General features: G+C 48.0%; 1 protein-coding gene across 2 annotated transcripts in view; it reads left to right on the top strand.

Moving 5' to 3' along the window:
- The window catches only part of FZR1 (fizzy and cell division cycle 20 related 1), a 34,574-nt gene extending 24,156 nt beyond the window's left edge, over positions 1-10,418 (top strand). For both annotated transcript variants that reach the window (XM_084825981.1, XM_084825982.1), the window contains exons 9-14: positions 372-474; positions 4,007-4,191; positions 6,898-7,131; positions 8,653-8,757; positions 8,943-9,035; positions 9,478-10,418. In XM_084825981.1, the coding sequence (XP_084682107.1) occupies positions 372-474; positions 4,007-4,191; positions 6,898-7,131; positions 8,653-8,757; positions 8,943-9,035; positions 9,478-9,519 (762 nt within the window). In that variant the 3' untranslated portion in view covers positions 9,520-10,418. The remainder of the gene's footprint in view (positions 1-371; positions 475-4,006; positions 4,192-6,897; positions 7,132-8,652; positions 8,758-8,942; positions 9,036-9,477) is intronic.
- The last annotated feature ends 6,480 nt before the right edge of the window (positions 10,419-16,898 follow it).

Here is a 16,898-nt window from a genome sequence, read left to right as displayed (position 1 = left end):
CTAATATCACCTGACCTGGCACAAGCCCACTTTCTGTGGATGCTCAATTTGCTAAAAGAAATACCATGTGTTATTTTTTTCTTTATTTTGAGCATACAAAAAAGCTATGTCAAGAAATGCGGGATCTGGTGACCTGCATAAACATTACGCAGAGTGAATGCATTCCTGTCGTATGTTCTCTAACACCTTAAGTGCTCGGTAGGTGAGAGGAGAGTGAAAACATGCATACATACATACATACATACATATAAATAAAATCTTCAGGGTTGTTTGGAGTGGTGCTGTGGATTCCAGAGATGAATGTTCCAGATGCTGCGGCTGTGACTGCATCTTTATCTGTGAACTCTACTTTGCGTCCTGTTTCTTTTTAGGGCAATTTGGTTGCAGTTGGGACCCACAAAGGTTTCGTACAGATCTGGGATGCCGCAGCAGGAAAGAAGCTCTCTATGCTGGAGGGTCATACGGCCAGAGTGGGTAAGGAAAACTGGGTGAGATGGACAGACTGCTGTTTGCAATGAAATGCTAGGAGGGTGGAAATGCAGAAGCAACAGTAGTGTAAACTGTAGCCTTAAACTATCTTCTCTCTAGGGATGTCATGGGCCCTTTTCCATCGTGAATACTAGTTTTTCTTCATGTGGTAATGGGTTCTTCTTTTGCTGGCATTACAAGCATCTATTGGTCAGCGTCCACATGTGATGTCACTATGGCGGCAAACTTCCAAATCCCATCCTCCCATAATACTGGGTTAAACTGTCTGGAATACCTCTTAGGTCGTATTCAGTCGGGCTTCAGGCTTGGGCATGGGACAGAAACGGCCTTGGTCGCCTTGGTAGATGATATGAGGAGGGCTCTGGATAGGGGCGAATGCTCCTTCCTTGTTCTCTTCGACCTCTCAGCGGCTTTTGATACCGTTGACCACGGTATCCTCCTGGACCGCCTGGAGGGGTTGGGCATTGGGGACACCGTATTGCGGTGGTTCCGGTCCTTCCCCTCCGGCAGGTACCAGAGGGTAGCACTGGGAGAGGAGGTTTCGGACCCATGGCCACTTGTGGGGTGCCACAGGGTTCCATCCTCTCCCCAATGCTATTTAACATCTATGTGAAGCCGCTGGGGGCTATCATCAGGAGGTTTGGGGTGCAGTGTCATTAATATGCGGATGACACGCAGCTCTACCTCTCATTCAAATCTTCACCAAGGTTGGCCGTAGAATCCCTGTCCAAATGTCTGGAGGTGGTGAGTGGCTGGATGGGGAGGAATAAGCTGAAGCTGAACCCTGACAAGATGGAGGTACTTTTGGTGGGAGACAAGAGGAGGCTAGGGGATGTTGACCTGGTGTTGAATGGGGTACAGCTACCCTTGAAAGACCAGGTCTGCAGCCCGGGGGTCATTTTGGACTCCCAGCTGTCCATGGAGGCTCAGGTGTCAGCTGTGAGCCGGACAGCGCTGTATCAACTCCATCTGATACGGCGGCTGCGCCCCTTCCTTCCCGACCAACTGCTCCCATCGGTAGTACATGCCCTGGTCTCCTCTCGTTTAGACTACTGTAATGCGCTCTACGTGGGGTTACCCTTGAAGACGGTTCGGAAGCTGCAGCTGGTACAGAACGCGGTGGCTCGCCTGATTAAAGGCAGCCGCCGGCGAGATCACATCACTCCAGTGCTGAAGGAGTTGCACTGGTTACCAGTTGTTTTCCGGGCCAAATTCAAGGTGTTGGTTTTGACCTTTAAAACCCTATATGGTTCCGGCCCAGCCTATCTTAAGGAGCGCCTCCAGCAGCACCAGACAGGCCGCTTAACAAGATCAGCCTCGGATGGCCTTCTCTCTGTCCCATCAGCCAGGACAGCTAGACTGGTGGGGACGAGGGAGAGGGCCTTTTCTGTGGTGGCCTCCGCTCTGTGGAACTCCTTCCCTAGGGAACTCCGTCATGCCCCCTCTTTAATGAGCTTCCGTCATGCATTAAAAACGTGGCTGTTCAGGCAGGCATTTGGGGTGGGTTAGGGTATTTTTAAAAAAATGTTTTATTGTTTTTATTGTATGTTGTACATCGCCCAGAGTGGCTGGGTGACCAGCTGGATGGGCGATTAATAAATTTAATAATAAATAATAAATAAATTATCCTGTTTATGAACTTGTCCACATGCTGAGATAATCTATGGCAGCCCCACTCCATGCTGTGCTTCTGTTGGAAGAGCAGCATGGGGTGACCTGAAAAAGGGGCACCTCGGTGGAAACTCCTGTGGTAATTGAATGCATTCCCTCAGGGGGTTCTCCTGTCCTTCTCCGTCTTTATTAGTTTTTAGGTGTCACGTGAAAATAGTTCTATTCCAGGGCTGTTAGGATTTGAATTATTTTGTGTTTAACTGCTGGCAATTTTGTTGGTTCTTCTCAATTATTTTTTCATGCTCTGAATGTTGATGGTTTTATTCTTGTTAAGCTTTTGTTTTTTGGTTTGAAAAGCAGGATACAAACTGTTGCGGGTGTTTTTTAATTAGGACCCATTAAAATAATAAGGGTGTTGTTGAATCCTGTCAGGCTGGATGTTAGGAACTGAAAAGCTTGCTCGTTGCTTTGTGATGTTTTAGTTGGTCCTATGTTTTGTTTAAACAGAAAGAAAAGAAAAAGCGCTGCTGTCAGTTAGCACTACCGTTGCTTTTGGGGTTTTTCCCCCTACTAGACCCACACAGCAACCTGAAATGTTAGTCTTATATCAGGGAGAAAGGGTGGATTCTGCACAGAAACACAAGTCCACCCCATGAGTAAAAGAGAACCACAAAGAATTGTGATTATAATGACAGTAAGCATGAAAAAGACCAGGGAGAGAGGCTGTAGCTCAGTGGTAGAGCATCTGCTCTGTATGCGGAAGGTCTCAGGTCCAGTCCCTGATAGCTCCAGTTCAAAGGATCAGGGGAAAGACCCTTTCCTGCCCCCAACCCTGGAGAGCTGCTTCCAGGTTGATCAGATTAGATGTTATCGGGCTGGATTGACAAAGACTCTGAGCTGGTACAAGGCAGCTTCCTATGTAATTAAGGCTGTAGGATGTATGAAGTTGCAAAAGTTCCACCCAGGCTTCTGGAGAGCGTTCAAGCAGCTGTGACAGATGCACAGTCTAGTTGGTGATTGTGGGTTCTGAGGAGCAGGGGTTCTCAGCCTTTCAAGCATCCAGTTGTTCCATTTTGGTATCTTCATAGTCGCCGAACAGCTCCCTTGGTAATTTCTCTCTCTTCCCTCCGCATTGCCTTTTCCTTGTCTGTCGTGTCTTTTTTAGATTGTAAGCCTGCAGGCAGGGACTGTCTTCTTTGTTCATTGATTGTAAGCCGCTCCAGGAGCCTTGTTTTGGCTGAGGAGCGAGATAAAAATACAATAAATAAAAAACCTTTGCGCGGCGTTATGGTCATTAGCCAACTCCTGTTTGCTGAGGTTTCTCCTTTTGCTAACTGTTAGGAGCTGGCTGTCCTCACAGACTGGATGCCACATATCTTCCCAGCACCACACACATATGCCCCACCCTCTTAACTGGGAAGGGAATTGTTTTACCAAGCAGAACAGCCGTCCCTAAAAAGCCCTCTGTGAATCCTTCCACCCGTCAAACTAACATCGCTTCCTTCACAGAACTGGTGGCTTCCCTCTCAGACAGCCTTCTCTAGAGCAATACAACAATGGGACCTATGACCGAGGGAGGCGGTGGGCTCTCCCACACCTGAGGCATTCAAGACGAGGCTGGACAGCCACCTGTCAGGGATGCTCTGACCTGGATTCCTGCACTGAGCAGGGGGTTGGACTCGATGGCCTTGCAGGCCCCTTCCAGCCTTACTATTCTATGATTCTAGCCCTGGCTGGGGCATGCTGGGAGCTGTAGTCCAACACATCCAGAGGGCAGCAGGTGTGGGAAGGCTGCTCTCACGGCAGCTCGGCCAGCGGTGGCAGCAGGGGCACTTCTGCGGGATCCCTGTTCATAGGAGCGTCATTTTTACACACACGCTAATGCGCGTTGAACTCCATGTTTCAGGTGCCCTGGCGTGGAACGCGGACCAGTTGTCCTCAGGCAGTCGGGACCGGATGATCCTCCAGCGAGACGTCCGGACCCCTCCCTTGCAGTCCGAGCGGCGCCTCCAAGGCCACAGGCAGGAAGTGTGCGGGCTGAAGTGGTCCACAGACCACCAGCTCCTGGCATCTGGCGGGAATGACAACAAGGTACAGCGGCTGACACCTGATCCGTCCCCTGCTGCTTCAGAGAGGCTAGAGGCGCGCCTGTACAGGGCATCTCCTCTCCGTAGTGCTGTGCATGCACAATACTGTAAAGTAGGGGCGCTGAACCTCTTTCAGCCCAAGAGCCCTTCTCAGGGGTCACGTTCCAGTGATGCACAAGGCCAGGAAATACCAGCATGTTTTAGCCAGTGTGGCATAGTGGTGAGAGTGTTGGACTGGGAGCCCAGAGATCCGGGTTCTAGTCCCCACTCAGCCATGAAAGCTCACTGGGCGACTTTGGGCCAGTCCAGCCCACCTCACAGGGTTGTTGTTGTGAGGATAAAAGGGAGAGGAGGAGGATCATGTAAGCCGCCTTGGGTTCTGTGCAAGAGGAAAAAAGGCGGGGCATAAATGCAATAAATAGATAGCTAGAGAGATAGCTAGATATGCCTCTCCCAGCTAGCTAACTTGCAGCTCCTACTGCCAGTAACTAAGCCCTGGGAGAGGCATTTCAACCTTCTAGAATGGGGGGAAAACCCTGCGCAAAAACCAGGAAAGCACCAAGCGTTCAGGGGGAATTTATTGGGGCATCTGGTATGGCCCTGAGGGCAGGATTGGGACCCCCAGGCGGGCCCCGGTCTGGTGGTGCTGCTGCTGCTGCACCCGTGCTGTAAGGCGCGTGGGTAGCCGGAACGGGGGGTGGGGGTGGCGGCAGCGGCAAAAAATACACGCTGAGCTAAAGCAAGAGGTTTGTGCATGTGTTGTTTCCATCTCGTTTGTTTGAAAATATTTCCACCCTGCCTTTTGACCGCATGGCACCCAGGGCAGCTGACGGGTTGTTGCTTAAAACAATATCTACGCAAAATGTCGAATACCGTGTGCTCCTGTTCCTCCATTGAGATCTGGCTCAGCTCTGCGCCCGCTGTCATCAGAAGTGTGGCTGGGAGGAACGGGAGATGGGGCTTTCTTGCTTAAGGCTGTAGAACTGTCTCAACTAGGAGGCTGCTCGGGCCATTTCTCAAGCCTTCCAGAGGACCGTCAGTGTTGTTTTAGGTTGACTCTGTTGCGGATGACGCATTTGTGCGTCCTGTTGCTCTTCGGAGAAGGATTAGGGTATTGTTTTAATGCTTATTTCTAGCATGGTGTTCACTGTTGTATGCTGCTTAGAGGGCGCTTTGGGGGGGAAAAGCAGCTTGCAGATATTATGCTAAATGCAATAAATAACCCATGATGAAGACAGGAAGGCCTGGCGTGCTATGGTCCATGGGGTCACGAAGAGTCGAACACGACTTAACAACTGAACAACAACAGAGAAACTAGAACCCATTCAAAAAAAATGTACAGAAAACACTGGAGTAAAGGAAAGAGCAAAAACAGCATGAATTCCATTAATAATGGAGCCACGCTTAGCCCAATCTTGTGTGTGTTTTGTTTTATTGTACCCCGTCCTTCATTTGGGCAGTATCCTATCCTGTCCCCATGCTAGTGGAATAGACTGCTAGCACAACAGGAACTCGCAGATCCTGAAAAACCAGAAACGATCAGCAGATTTCTGGAATGGGGCAGGTCAGAGGAACTCGCGGAAGGGAGTTCTGCTCACCTGCTCAGTTCTGGAAACGAGCACCGCCGCTCATTTCAGTGCTCATTTTAGGAACGGCTGGTTCCTGTTGCGCCAACGGTCCGTTCCACTAGTGCAAAAGAACTAGTGGAGGTGCAGTTGCGGTATAGGACACCATCCAGTCTTTCCACTCTGGAGGATGGCCTATGCTAATATCAAACAGTCTGTAAAATTAGTGAACAGTTCAAAGTTGCCTTGAATCGTTGTTAATTGAAAAGCAGGGTAAAAATGCAATTTTAAGCACAGTACATTGCCACCGTTAGAATAAAGCAGTTAAAAAATCCAGCATAGTTAAAGCCAGATGCAAAATCCTGGGTTAATATAGAATTTTTTACCTGGTGTTGGAAAGGCATCAAATAAGACATCAGGCTTCCCAAAAGGCAAAACTAGTGAGGCTAAAAGAAAGCTTTACCATTATATGTTAGTTGAAAAGCACTGTATGGCTAGGGGAAAAAAATTATATGCCTGCTTCCTTGCTATAAGTCTGCGGATATGTTACTGAAATCAGATGGATTACCTAGGCTGTACTGAATTGTAATACTGGTAATGGTATAATCTTTTAAGTAGAGTGATACTTGAAGTTTATGTGTAAGGGAGTTTAAATTTAACCCTTTTATGTAACTTTTTTAAAAAAAATACTTTTTCTTGTTCCCTTTGTTTTCCTGTTCTTTCTCTGTTTTCCTTCTCTTTCCTTTTTATATTTCCTTTTTTGTTTTGTTGTTTGGTTGTTGCTGTGTCCTCCAAAGAATACTGTAATATGGAAACTGTAGATGGTGATTATGTTGTTGGTTTTCTTTATTTCATTTATAAAAATAAAAGTAGAATAAAAAGTATTGCGGGGGGGAGACATCAGGCTAGTTTGCCTGGGCAGAGCATTCCATGGGCAGGGGTGGTGGGAGGGGCGGGGGCACTGCTGGAACTGAGGAGGTTCACTTCCCAGCCACCTCCCCTCAAATATGGGAGGTGGACTGGCCCACAACTTGCAGTGTTAGAGAGGGGCATGCTGGAGTAGCAACTCATTTGGCTCACCTGCTTCTCCTGCAGCCCCTGTACTCTGAAAGCCAGGTACTCACGAGTCTGTCCTGCCTCCCCAGCTCCTCGTCTGGAACCACTCCAGCCTCAGCCCCGTCCAGCAATACACGGAGCACCTCGCAGCAGTCAAAGCTATTGCTTGGTCTCCCCACCAGCACGGACTGCTGGCCTCCGGGGGCGGAACGGCGGACCGCTGCATACGTTTCTGGAACACGTTAACCGGACAGCCCTTGCAGTGCATTGACACTGGGTCGCAGGTGTGCAATCTCGCCTGGTCTAAGCACGCCAATGAGCTGGTAAGGACTTCTGGCCGGAGCAAATTAGGCTACCCTGCCTCCAAGAGGGGGCCCTGTGTGCTGGTGGTGGTGGTGGTTTTTTTCAGCTGAGCACTAGGGTAATAGAATGGAGAAAGTATTGAACTTGGGGACTGTCAGGGTTCCCCTTATGACCTGGACGCCCTGAGCAACCCCTTAAGGATCTCTTGCCTCCTTAAGAGCTCCACCTTCCTTCTTTTAAACTTCCCTTCCCAATAACGTGGGGTTTCGGTTGTACACGTGGGGTGACTGTCACTCTAGAAACAGGGTTTAACCACAACAGTTTACTGGTAAATTTAAAGCTAGCAAAGTACAACTAAGGTATTTTACACAACAGAGCTGAGTGATACAAGTTGTAGTCCAAAACTCATGGATGCACTAGATTGCCTACTCTTGCTCTAAAACAGAAAGAGTAGGCCACCTGGAACAGTTAAGCAGCTACCTTGAGTGCCATTTTTTAATAGAAAGGCAGGTACAAATCTATAAATAAAGAACTCTCTAGTCCAGCATCCTGCTTTCCACAGTGGCCAGCCAGATGCTGCAAGCCAGCTAAGGTGGGGCATCACAGAGGTTAAGGGAACCAGGTGCACAAACACCCCCTCCCCCAGTCATTTGAGCACAGCTGGATGGGTTGACTCCAGCAGTCCTGGAGGGGAAGTAGGGCGTGCTTTGGTTTCATCAGCCTGGAGGGGGCTGAGACTTGTGGATTTCGTTATGGGCTTGTCTACCGTTCCCCCGCGATATTTGAACACACACACCCTCAGCCCGACCTACCTTGCTGGGGTGTTGTGAGGGTAAAACAGGATCATGGGAGAACCGTACTTGTACATCCTGAATTCCTTGCAGGGATGGCTGGGTAAAAACGCCATTGAATAAAAATGCCGTTCTGCTGTTGTGGTTTTATCCTCATGATTTAGCATTTATACAGCATAATTCAGGTGTTTAAAATACTTAATATTCTGTAATCCTCACAACAACAACAACCCTGTACAGATAGATGGCCTTCCAAATGAGTCCCTCAGCTGAGCTAGGTCATGGTGCTTAACCTTCTCCTGGTTGTGCTACCTCCAGTACCAGAGGTGGTCTGCCTACGTACACCAGCTACTGGGGAACATGGGCAGGAGGGTGCTGTTGTGCTCATGCCCTACTTGTGGGTTCCTGGTCGACAGCTGGTTGGCCCCTGTGTAAACGGAATGCTAGACTAGATGGACCCTTGTTCTGATCCAGCAGGGCTCTTCTTGTGTTCTTAGGTTGGCTACTGCCTGTACAGGAGGGCTGTTTTGAGGAGGTGGCATTGCAAGTCCCTCTTCTCGAGTAGACTGCAGCAAGCTCCATCCATCGTTGGAGCCCCCTTCCTATCCACTTGCAACTGGAAGGGGATACGTCAGGCCTCTAAGGAGGGCCAGATCCTACCAGTGGGCTGCCTGTTGCTGGTCCCCACCACAACATCTGTGCTAGATCTCTTTTTTCCTAGCTCTGATCTGAAGCGCCTTCTCTCTGCAGGTGAGCACTCACGGATACTCGCAGAACCAGATTCTTGTCTGGAAATACCCGTCCTTGACTCAGGTGGCAAAGCTAACCGGGCATTCATACAGAGTCCTCTACCTGGTGAGCATTTCCCCTCACCCTCTGTGGCCTGCCTCGTCTTATCGGTATGCACCGTGTGTGTGTGTGAGAGAGCAGTAGAAAACTATGTTCTATGGGGGTGGGGGGTGCACGTCTCCCTTGCAGCAGCACCCTTCTCCCAGGAAACATTCCCTGGCAGCTTCTGTTCACATTCTTCCCTTCTGCAGGCAATGTCACCTGACGGGGAGGCTATTGTAACGGGAGCAGGAGATGAGACGCTCAGGTTTTGGAACGTCTTCAGCAAAACGCGCTCCACCAAGGTAAAAATGGTTGTGCGTGTGCGGGCTTGACTGGCGTGAGATAGGGTGGGGGAACCACAAGATAAGTATCCTTCCCATAGGGCAGGGGGTGATAGAAGGCCCTGTTAGGGGGTAGTCCTCTGGAGAGCATGCTGGGATCCTTCCTACAGGCGGATGGTGCTAAATGGCCCCATTCAGTCTACCTCTGAATACAAAATGTTCGGGGCCAAGAGCAAAGAAAGAGGTTTGCCATCGCATCCTGGTTTTGGGTTTGTTGGAGGCATGTGGCTGGCCTCTGCTGGAAACAGGACATTGGTCTGTTTTGAGCTAGATGGGCTACCCTTACAATGATACGGGTGCATCAATGATACGGGTGCATCCAGTTGTGTGAACAAATGCTTGGTAACCAGCCAGTGGGAATGAAAGAGAGCTAACAATTCCTCGCCTTTCTTTTTGATCCTAGGAGTCCGTTTCAGTCCTTAACCTCTTCACCCGGATACGGTAAAACCCATCAAAAGACTGTGTTTTGGGGTCAAGAACCACTAACCTGCATGCATGGAACCGGAGGCCATGATCTTGGGAACCGGGGTGGGTGGATGGGAGCACGGCCTGTCAATCTCTTCAGAGGAGCCTCAGAGATCCTTATTAAATATCCGAGTATGAATGTTATTGGACATTATTTAGGGGGTGGGTGGGATGGGAAACTGCCAAATGACTCTACTCTCATCCTTCAGGCCAGGGAACAAGGGGGAAGGGCTTCAAAGAGAGGAGAGTGTCTGGTGTGTGTGTGTGTGTGTGTGTGAGTGAGAGAGAGAGAGAGAGAGAGAGAGAACGAACACACACTTGAGGGTATGCATGCTGGGCCACTAAGAATGACAGTACTGGGATTGTTTCAGTCTGTGGGGAGAAGTGGGGGAAAAGAAAAATTGCATGCAGTGTAAGAAGGAAGCCAGATCCGACTGAAGCATTGCAAAGCTGCACTTCTCCTTTTGACTCCAAGCGTAGCTTTATTGGAGAGTTGATGACTACCAGATGAAGGGTGAATCAGCTTGTTGGGAGCAAGGGAGGAAAGTCTTTTATTGAAGCCAGCCCTCCCCAACAGGGTGCCCTCCAAATATGTTGAACAACAACCTCCATCATCCCCAGCCAGCCGGTCCATTTGGGCCTGGTGGCTGGGGTGGCTGGGAGTTGTAGTCCGGCACCCCCGGAGGCCTCCAGGCTGCGGTATAGTTGACTTAATCCTTCAGCTCTTGTGGGAAAGCAGAAATGAATGATGCTTCTTGTCCCCAAACAGCTTGACATTTAAGACTTAAATCCTGAGCATGCTTGTGGGGGAAGGATGAAGTTCTGTTGATTTGGGTGGAATTTCCTTCTAATGTAAATAAGTGCAGGGGCACAGACAGGAAAAGAAAAAAGGAGAGAGAGCAAGTATTTGAGGTCATCTCAAAATCATGGCTGAAAATTGGAAGGAGTCGGGGGGCCCTGGCATTCAAGAGTCTCAGAAGTAAAGGCGGGCAGCCTTTTTAGGGGTGTGGGGAGAATGTTTATGCTTTCAAAAATGAGAGAAAAAGTAGGCTTGTTTCACACAAAGCAGGCCAAGCCATGATTTGGTCATCTCGTATGAATGTCAGGCTTGTGCACACCCTTCCTCTGCCTCCAGGAGTCGGGTGTCCTGGCAAACGATGGTTTCTCCAAACTAAGATGCAAGGGAGAGAACTGGAAGCATACAGAAGGACACTCGGACTGGCTGGCCAAGCAGTGGTTCAGCCCTTGTGAGCCATACATGTTTTCGTTCTCATTGTGTTTGGTCTTAGAAAAGGGGAAAAAATGGCTACAGAAGGTTTTCTGCTTTCATTTAAAGAGCTTTAATTAGATCCAGAGCGGACTTTTTTCAAGTTCTTTTTGCAGAACAGGTCAGAGTGCAGCCTGTTTTGTTGAACTGTGTGTGTGTGTGTGTGTGTGTGTGTGTGTGAGAGAGAGAGACCAAAGCACTTGTGTTCTGTGTGTTGCTTTCGAAGTTGAAGATCTCTGTCTTTCTGCACCCAGTCTCAGTCTGTTCTGTATGTGAGTAGTTGCCCCAGCTGTACATTTTTTGGCTTCTTGATTTGCAGTGTCTTTGCTCTTGGTAACGTGTTTGGGGAAACCCAGGGCTGTTCGTGCACACCTTTTGTCTTGTGCATTGTGTGTGGACCAGCCTTCCTCAACCTGTCGTCCTCCAGATCTGCTTAGCTACATGACCATGCTGGCTGAGGGGGATGGAAGTTGTAGTCCAACACAGGGCACCAGGTGCCCTGTGTTGGCCTACAAGTTGGTGGAGGGCACCAGGTTGGGAAAGATTGGTGTGGAAGTACAATCACCTGGTGCTGTTAGATCGGGTGTGGGCAGCTCCAGATGTTTTGGCTTACAACTTCCATCAGCCCCACCCAGCATAGTCAGTGGCAAGGGAAAATGTGGGTTGTAGGCCATTCTAGAGGGCCATAAGTTGCCCACCCTATTTGAGAGCAGGGTGGTATTGAACTGACTGGAACATTCTTGGCTGGAAGCAGCCACATCTTCATAGAACGGGGAGTGTGGCCTTGGATTTTTTCCCCCCAGATCTACCCAAGTCCCTTTCTGCTTTTAAAAAACCCAGGTATTTTCATCTCGGGGCAGGGAACTCAATTGGGGAAATTCCCTTGCCAGGAACTGCCAACAGTTTCCATGTGATGTGATCCTTGACATGCTCCATCCAGCACTTTACAAGAAGAGCTGTCAACTGACTGCCTCCAAGCCTAAAAACCCCGTGACCTGGTTCGTACATAATGACAGCCCATGCTTTAAACAACCCATGGGTTATCATGCAGGAGCAGGGGGGAGAGGGCGTGCTGCCTCCAGAGAGCCCACCACTTCCACTTTTATTCAGTAAGCCATGATCCGTTCCTTTGTAGATCGTGGATCATGACATGACAACCCAGAACAATGGGTTGTTTAGGGGCTAAACAACCTAGCACTTAACCCGTGTTTTGTTGTTGGGTTAACTGCTGGGTTGTTTCGCCCCTAAACAACCTCTCAGTCCAGCTTCACACATCATACCCAACAACCCTCGAATGGGCCCATCATAGCTTGTTGATTAAAAATGGAAGTGGATGGCGCATGGCAGGCAGCACGGCCGCTCTTTCCTGCTCATGCATGACAGCCCATGGTTTGTGTAACCCAAGGACTGTCACATGCCAAGTGACCTACCATGTCTTGACTTCGATTATGGGTTTCCAGCTTGAGATCATGTCCTCGGCCCAAAAAAAGTGATTTGAATCTCCCTCTCCTGCTTTCTGTGGAGCAGTTCCTGCGGAAAGGGGCCTTCTTAAGGAGGTGGGTGGCTGCCTCCAAATAAGTATTTGATGTGTGTGTACATGTGTCTTGTCTCCCCTGTTCTCATAGGGGGGTTGACAAGAGCTTGTTGGCTAGCTTTGTGCAAAAACAAAGAAACGAGTAATTGGGTGCCGGTGAAATGATGGGGTATCATTGGAAGTTTGTATTTGAGTACATGTTACTTTCCGGCCAGATGTTTATGAAAATTCTAAGTATATTTGGGTTGGGTGTTCTTTTTTTGGGGGGGACAGTATGCCTGTGTGTGGCATTCTTCTGTGCGCAGTGCGTTTTCTAAGAGGCAGAAGGGGAGGGAGGGAGGGGTATGATACAAAAACCCTTGTAACTTGGTATGTAAAGTCAATGTATCTGGTATTAAAAGGACTTGTAAATGTCAACTTTACCTTGGCAAGCGTGTGGTGTTTTCAAAGCTGGGATGAATTTTAAGTTTTGTTGTTTTCCAAATTCCTGGGCTCCAGAAATTTGCCCCGCTCCATTTGGGGGGGAGGGGAGATGCATTACCTGCGTGTATATGTGCGTGCACGCTCTGTGATTCAACAAGGCACAGCATAAACAAAAGAAAGCATTTGTGCTCTGCCTTACCTTCTTGATTAAGAGCATGGATGGGGAACCTCTGGCCCCCAAAAGTTGCTCATCCGGCCTGCAGAGCTGTTGGTGATTCCTCCAGGGGGTGGGGGTTCCCTTGCTTGAGTCCCCACCCCAGTCACAGATCAAAGGTAGTGGGGGGGATGTAGTCGACGGAGGACTCGTCCACCGCGTGGAACAGCTGTTTCTAGTGCCAGCTGAGCCTCTTCGCGTGCTGCCGCCAAGCCCAGGTACTTGGCCATGCGGCACGTTTTGACGGGGGGAAGATGCTGCGCAGGCCAAGCAGTCCTCCAGCTGCCAATTTAATTATGGTGCTGAGCTGACAGCTGGACCACTCCTCCAGCCGCCAGCTCAGTCGGGACAACTGGGCTGTATGTGAGCGCCCCCTAAGCCAGGTTCCGGCATGTCGGCTGGGAACAAACGAGGTCACCATAGCTGTGCCCCCTGAAATCACTTGGCCAATGGAGGGCTGGATCATCCAGCTCCCCAACCTTATCTAGTTCCTCATCCCTGATTTAGAGGACTGAAAGTTGCTTATATCAAAGGATTTTTAAAATTTTAGCTAAAGAAAAAAGCAAGTTTCAAACCCTTAATGAAAGCTTTATGAGCACTATAAACCTTGTTCTATTTGGGATATTTTTAAAATTTACAGAGCAGGTTTTCAGAAAACGAGATAAACTGTTAGATTTAAGATTTTGCCCCCTTCCCAGTGGTAGTGGACAACAAAATCCGTTTTCTGCTATCTACTACCTTTTAATTTAATTTTGTAATTAATTTTGTTTTAGCTGCCTTGATCAATATTCTGCTGGAGAGGCAGGAAATAGATAAGTGCAGTTGGATAAGCTTATCCAGGTTGCAGAATTTTAGATTGTCTGGGCGTAGAATGTGGGGGGAGCAGGCAGGGGGAGAAACACCATAATGCTGGCCACATGTAACCCTAACTGTGCTATGGCCACGTCTCTGCACCTTTGCATTCTAGTTCCAGCGATGCCATAAAGTCCCGATAGAAGTGTAAAACATCTGGAAATTTTGAAGCCGTGGAAAAAAGCAGTTTTCCGCCCCCTTGAGAAACCCCCCCAAATCTGGGGGAAAAGAGAAATATATGCAATACTTACTTATAAAAACCTCAACTTGATTCTGATCTTTTAACATCATAAAAATGCATCAGTACAATTTTACATGCTAACGATTTCATGTATTTATGAAATTTCCAGAGTAATTTAATTTGCTTTATTTATCCAAATGTTTGTAGGCTGCCTTTTCAGGTAAAAATCCTCCCAAAGCAGCTTACATAAAATAATTCTATATATGTTTACTCAGACGTATGACCTAGTCTGCTGTTTAGTAGAGTCTACTCTCAGATAAGTGCACAGAATATTCAGCCACAAAAGTATTTTGCTTAGTTTTTACAAGCAAAGTTGCCAATTATACCCAATACTAGAGAGAGAGTTTCAAATCGCTGCACTACCTAAGTATATGTATATTAGTTTTTGCCATCTGGGAATTAAAGGGATTAAATGTTGAAAATAGAAACCACAGATTTTGTAGTAAACAAAAGGAGGTGTATTTAGACAAAAACCATCTCATTCGGTCACATTATTAAATACTGCTATTATTTTTGGATATGTTTAACAACATTGGACTCTACAGTACGCATGGGAATTCTTCTCTAACGCTATAATTATTCTCTAATGCTGTCTTGCATAAGAATTTTCGAACTAGACATTTTAGTGAGTAAAAACTTGTCTTAAAAAGCACTTAGTTCATTCTGAAAGAGAGGATATCCAATTGGAAAGATTTGAGGGGCGGGGAGTCCAAAAGGGGAGGTGGGGAAAAATGCTGGGTCTTTACATCTCTGGTCATAGAATCATGGAATAGTAGGGTTGGGAGGGGCCTATAAGACCATCGAATCCAACCCCCTGCTCAATGCAGGAGTCCAAGTCAAAGCATCCCTGACAGATGTCTGCCCAGCCTCGTCTTGAAGGCCTCCAATGTGGGAGAGCCCACCGCCTCCCTAGGGAATTGGTTCCCAATACCTTGTGCCAGTTGCAGCTCAGGTTGGCTACCTGTAATATAGATCCACTTCTCTTTGCACACAGCACTATCCTGTCGCTTAGCATTATGAGAATGAGCCTAGCGGGACCTGTGTGCTCCCCCTTCCCCTCCTCCAGTGAGGCTGCAAGGAAGAGATAGGAAGCTTCTGCTTCTTAATCGTGACATTTTATTTTGCTTTGAAACAAGGTTAACACAATAAAGACAACACAAAGAACATGCTGCATCATCTTCATCACCGAACCCCCCCCCCAAGGAATTCACTAGTTATAAATCTGAGGAGCTCAAAATTTTAATTACAGTTTCTGCTTCTATTTTAATTGCAGTTTAGCATGCTGTCCAAACCCTAAACTGTGGTTAATCTTAACTATGGTTAGTGAAACCTAGTGTCAGGGTTGTTTCTGAGCGCAGGGAGTGGGATAGCAGTTTAGATTCCAAAGGAGAACTGCCAGACATGGGGGAGGTGTTTTCCCAGGCGAGTCCAGACATGACTGGCCCGGCTTCTCAGGTCACAAACACCCAGCTGGCTGAGGGTTCATCTTCACACACCCCCGTGAGACAGGAAACAGAAGAGGGGAGGTTGGAGAGTCTGATCTAATAGACACCAGGCGCAGAGCAAAGAGAGAAGGCTGGGGCAGAACTTAGATGGTCTACCCGATTGGCCTTGGGTGAGAAGCTGTGCTCAGAAGCCTCATGGGAGAGAGGATCCTCCCCCCCTAAAATTGGGCTCTTAACTACCTTTTGAATCCCCCTGAAGGCGTTCCTTTGTAGACTGAGAATCACTGAGAATTTGCATCTGTATGACCCTGTGAAGTAATTGGATTAAAAGCTGTAGACTGAAGCCTCTCTGTGTCTGTGTTTGTCTTCAGCGTTGAAATAAAGTGGGGGCTAAAGGACTCCTGACATCTAGCCAGCTTCATAAACAGTTGTTTGAAGTTGGCTTGTTTTCACCAACCATAGTTAAGATTAACCACGGTTTGTCCAGGTTTGGATGGCACAGCAAGCCACGGTTAATCTAAGCAAAAGTTTCTGAACGCTTCATGGCCATGCCAGCGGTGGGAGCACACGAATGCTAAATTTTAGACTCTGGACTTAAATGGTCTTACAGGAAGCCACTTTAATGGCCATGTGTTCAGTTGTGAAGCAAACAATGAACATTCCTCTTCCCCTCCCTTCCATTCTTTTAAAACGGCTTCTGTGTTCCTGATATGTTAGAACAACAACAAAGCTGTTTTCCCAGCCCCGGTTTAAAAAGGAATTTGCTGAGCATGTGCAGTTCTGCATTTTATACTCCCTTAAATCATAGCACCATTAGAGGGACAAAACAAAGTCTGCTCCTGCCACTCTCTGGGTGGTTGTATGTTGGGGGGCGGGGTGCTGAGCTGTGTGGCCCTGGACTTTGGCCCCAAGGTCTGGCCCGAGCTGCACCACTGGGTGCAAAAGCCTTGAGCTACTGCCTGTCAAGACTAGAAGAGAGCATATCAAGCTACCCAGGACAAACGGGCCATATTTTCTGTCATATTTTCATGGGAAGCTGTGTCCTACACTACTGAAAAACTGGAAAGCAATTGGAGAAACCAAAACCTTGTAGCAAAACAAGGTGCCAGAAGTTAGGCACAATTCCATAATCTTGTGTAACATTTTCATACCTTTTTTTCTGTGCTAGTATCTAAACAAACTAGACACTGATAGGTCTGTCTATATGGCAAATTGTATGCTAAGATGAGGCCGAATTGAGCCTTTTCTCTTTTTTTCCTCTTAATTTTAAATTTTATTACACGTGCGCGCGCACACAGGTTGGTGTAAAGTGGCACAACAGCAAAGCAACAAGGAGGCACTGTGGATGCACTCTGTCTTACGGTAAAATGTTAATCTTTCTAT

The sequence above is a fragment of the Heloderma suspectum genome, chromosome Z (genome assembly GCF_057233095.1).
Source record: "Heloderma suspectum isolate Gila_16-S chromosome Z, 16-S_ref, whole genome shotgun sequence".
In the NCBI taxonomy this organism is placed as follows: domain Eukaryota; kingdom Metazoa; phylum Chordata; class Lepidosauria; order Squamata; family Helodermatidae; genus Heloderma; species Heloderma suspectum.
Note: the sequence above shows the minus strand (reverse complement) of the source record. Positions and strands in the feature narration are given on the sequence as shown.